This window comes from Primulina huaijiensis, chromosome 4 (assembly GCF_012295235.1).
Source record: "Primulina huaijiensis isolate GDHJ02 chromosome 4, ASM1229523v2, whole genome shotgun sequence".
Classification (NCBI taxonomy): Eukaryota; Viridiplantae; Streptophyta; class Magnoliopsida; order Lamiales; family Gesneriaceae; genus Primulina; species Primulina huaijiensis.
Window position 1 is genome coordinate 21,727,481 of NC_133309.1, and position 4,596 is coordinate 21,732,076.

The 4,596-nt window shown below is 36.2% G+C and overlaps 1 protein-coding gene across 1 annotated transcript; it reads right to left on the reverse strand.

Annotated features, from left to right (window-relative positions):
* Nucleotides 1–1,080: 1,080 nt before the first annotated feature.
* On the reverse strand, nt 1,081–1,800 carry LOC140974975 (secreted RxLR effector protein 161-like). The gene has a single exon (XM_073438469.1). It carries the CDS (start codon nt 1,798–1,800, stop codon nt 1,081–1,083), a length of 720 nt encoding a protein of 239 aa, XP_073294570.1.
* Between the last annotated feature and the right edge of the window lie 2,796 nt (nt 1,801–4,596).

Genomic DNA, 4,596 nt, shown 5'->3' on the forward strand with positions numbered 1-4,596 from the left:
AAATCAAAACAAATGAGTAGTTTAAGCGACCTCTCGGAGGCTTCTCCGGAGTCTGAATCAGTACAGGAATTCCAAAGATAACTTCCAGCCTCCCGTAAGCAGATGTTTGAAGACATTCTTTTTCAAGATATGAAGACTTGGAAGAAATTCCTTGGTTTATAATATGAACAATCATTTAGATTGTTCAAAATCATTAGAACTAAGCTGAGGGATCATCTCTTCCACAACCACAATCATTCGAAGAGAGAAGATCCCAGCAGTCCTTAGTTAGATTCCTGCTGAAGTACTCAGTGCTACTGAAGTACCTCAAACTGCTGATATCAACAAATGTAGTAGATAAACATATTGTAATGCATCTGGTTTTATGAATGGAAAGCTTATTTTGTCATATTTTTTTTATCTACTGCTTTCATTAAATGATAAAGAACAAAGGATAAGAAAAACTTAGTCTAGGTGAATCAGAAGAATAAAAAAATGTTTCGTTTGACTTGAGACACTTCAACTCTTCAATATTAAATGCCACATGTCTATAAGTAAGACAACAAAAAAATGTCAGATAATAACAATTCGATATGTCTAGTTCAAGCGATTCTGATACTTGTAGTAGTACGCATGTCATTGTTACAGATGAGATGTTTCCTCATCTGGAAAATCTAAAGAAGACTATTGAAGAATATGTCTGGGTAAAGGTCATGTCTTCATGGTTCAAGATTCAAGATCTCCAGAAAATGCATTTTGGCTTTTACTTGTTCACAAAGAGCAGTAGCAAGGAAGTACAAACAACAATTTGACGTCAATCATGTTACAGAGCTAGCCACTGATCAAGTTCTGCTGCATGTGATGCTGTGGAAGGAGTGGCATCAACTAGAGAAGATCTTCATTGCTGAATCCTTCACTAGTCTTCGAATTCATGAACTGAATAATTGGATAACTGAGTGGCATGATTCTGTAGGTTCGGAATTGGCTAATGTAACATGGCATCGATTTTATTCTAAATGAAATATTAATTTCAATTCATTATCGTCTATTTATTTTTCTGCAAGCAAGCTGATTGTTAGTTGAATAACAAAATAATAATAATCAAGTTAAGTCGATTAAACCAAGTATATTTTGAAAATAAGAAAAATTATTCTCAGGCAGAGGCTTTGTAAAGATATATACTGCTTGTTGATCAGTAGAAACATATTCCAGACGAATGTCCTTCTTCTGGACATGATCTCTAATAAAATGATGTCTGATGTCGATGTGATTTGTTCTGGAATGAAGTACTGGATTTTGCGTGATTGCAATGGCACTGGTATTGTCACAGAAGATAGGTGATTCAGAAGCTTGAATTCCATAGTCTTTAAGTAGTTGTTGCATCCATAGTATTTGAGAACAGCAGCTTCCAGCAGCGAGGTATTCTACTTCTGCAGTAGATGTAGCTATGGAAGTCTGCTTTTTACTAAACCAGGAGATCAGCCTATCACCAAAGAATTGACAAAAACCACTAGTGCTTTTTCTGTCTAGTTTGCAACCTGCATAATCAGCATCTGAATATCCAATAAGATTGAAAGATGAATCATTGGGATACCATAAGCCGACATTTTGAGTTCCCTTTAAGTACTTTAGTATACGTTTCGCAGCAATATAATGAGATTGCTTGGGGTTAGATTGAAATCTTGAACAAATGCAAACATCGAATAAAATATCAGGTCTACTGGCAGTAAGATACAATAGTGAGCTAATAAGACCACGATACTGAGTTACCTCTATTGGAATTCCACTTTCATCCTTATCAAGCTTGGTAGATGAGCTCATGGATTGGAAGTAGCAGAGCATGCTTCCATACCGAACTTTTTCAGAAGCTCCTTGATATACTTAGCTTGATTTATGAAAATTCCAGTATCAAGTTGTTTGATCTGTAGTCCTAGGAAGAATGTCAATTATCCTATCATGCTCATTTCAAATTGATCATGCATCAATTTAGCAAACTTTGCACATAGTTTAAGGTTAGCTGACCCAAAGATAATGTCATCAACATAAATCTGCACTAATAGAATGTGCTTATTCTTGGTTAAAGTGAATATAGTCTTGTCTACTGTGCCAATTTTAAAATCATGATTGACAAGAAATTGTGAGAGGGTGTGATACCACGCTCTAGGTGTCTGTTTTAAACCATAAAGGGCTTTGTGTAATTTAAATACATGATGTGGTGAGAAATGATCAATAAAACCTAGAGGTTGCTTGACATAGACCTCTTCTTGTAGTAAGCCGTTTAGGAAGGCACTCTTCACATCCATCTGATAGACTTTAAAGTTCTTGAAGGTAGCAAAGGCTAAGAATATTCTGATAGCTTCAAGCCTTGCTACTGGTGCAAATGTCTCATCATAGTCTATTCCTTCTTCTTGTTTAAAACCTTGAGCTACCAGTCTTGACTTATTTCTGATCACAGTGCCTTCTTCATTTAGTTTGTTTCTAAATACCCACCGGGTTTCAATTACAGCTTGGTGAGATGGTCTAGGTACTAGAAACCAAACTTCATTCCTTTTAAATTGATTGAGTTCTTCTTGCATGGCTTCATTCCAACTAGGATCCAGAAGAGCTTCTTCAAGCTTCTTAGGCTCAACCTGAGAAATAAAAGCAGCATGTATATATTCATTTAGCATTTGTCTTCTGGTTCTCAATGGTGCTGCTGGATTACCAATAACCAAAGATGGAGGATGAGATTTTTTCCAAATAAAAGGGTTTAGAAGGTTTTCTTCCTGGTTTGAAATATTTGGATTAAGCTCAGCTGAACCAGTAGCAGGTTCGGTATGTCAGCTACTAGTACTGGTATATCTGATGTCTGTACTTCTGGTTCCACTATTGGAATGTCTGGTTCTGGATTTTGATCCACTATTGGAATGTCTGGTTCTGGATTTTGAACATCTTTGATACTTGGTTCTGCATCGTCTTCACTATCCAGTTCCAGATGAATCATGTCTAACCTGTTACTCAAATTTGACACATTAGAAATTTCAAGAGCACTGCTGTCTTCGTTGAAGATAACCTGAACATATTCTTCAACATTGAGAGTTCTATTATTGAAGATTCTGAAGGCTTTGCTTACTGCAGAGTAACCAAGAAAAAATCCAGCATTTGATTTTGAATCAAATGCAGTCAAATAGTTTTTACCGTTATTGTGCACAAAGCATTTGCAACCAAATACATGAAAATAAGATACACTAGACTTACTCCCTTTCCATATCTCATAAGGAGTCTGATTATGCCTCTTGTTGACCATGGTTCTATTTTGTGTGTAGCATGCGGTGTTAATTGCTTCTGCCTAGAAGCGTTGTGAGATGTTTGCATCTGCTAGCATTGTTCTAGCAGCTTTTTTAAGAGTTCTATTTCTCCTCTCAGCTACTTCATTTTGTTGGGGTGATCTGGCGGCTGAATATTCATGATGAATGCCCTGTTCATCTAAATACAACTCAAGAATCTTGTTAATAAACTCAGTGCCCCGATCACTTCTGATTTTAATGATGGAAATAGATTTTTCATTTTGAATCTTTTTCAGAAGCTTGATCAGAAGGCTACTGGTTTGATCTTTTCCAGTAAGAAATATCACCCAAGTAAATCTAGAAATGTCATCAACAACAACAAGTGTATACTTCATTCCCCTAAGCTCATGATAGGGATTGGACCAAATAAGTCCATATGCAATAATTCCAAACACCTTGAAGTTGATTTACTACCTTTATTCTTGAAGCTAGATCTCACCTGCTTGCCAAGTTGACATGCAGAACAAACATGATTCTTAACAAAGTTAATATCAGGCAAGCCATCAACTAAATTCTGCTTTTTGAGATTGTTGATTGATTTGAAGTTCAGGTGATTCAATCTCTTGTGCCATAGCCAATGTTTATCACTAAGAGAAGCAACTAAACACGTAGGAACATTAATATGATCTACATTCCAAAAAACTTTATATTTGTTGCCTTCTCTTTTTCCAGTTAATATAGTAGACTCATCAGCGTTTTTAATTGTGCATGTGTGCTTCTGAAAAGTCACAGAATAACCATTATCACATAGTTGACTGATGTTAATCAAGTTGTAACAAAGATTTTCAACTAATAGTACATCATTTATAGTAATGTTACCATGGATAATCTTACCTTTACCCACGGTTTTACCTTTTGAGTTATCTCCAAATGTGATCTTTGGTCCAGTACAACTCATTACTTCTGATAGTAGATTTTTCTGTCCAGTCATGTGTTTGGAGCATCCACTGTCCAGATACCATGTGGAGCTGCTCATTTTGACTTTCCTTTACTGTTCCTGCAAACACAAATTTTAGTATCTGGTACCCAGTGTATTTGGGTCCAACCCTTATCAGTCCTTTGAGAACCCACATTTGTACAATTCTTGGTGACCTTGTACTTCGGGTGTCCAAAGATATGTGTGCAACAGAAAGTCTGCTATTTCTTACAGTATGCATCTTAGAATGTTGTTCTTCCCTTCTGTTTGTGTTATTTGGCCTGTATCTCTTCTGAACAGGTCTAGAATTATAGTACTGGTAGTTTTTAACCTTCATAGAGGGTTGTTCTCCTGAGTTAAATCCTCTACTAGATC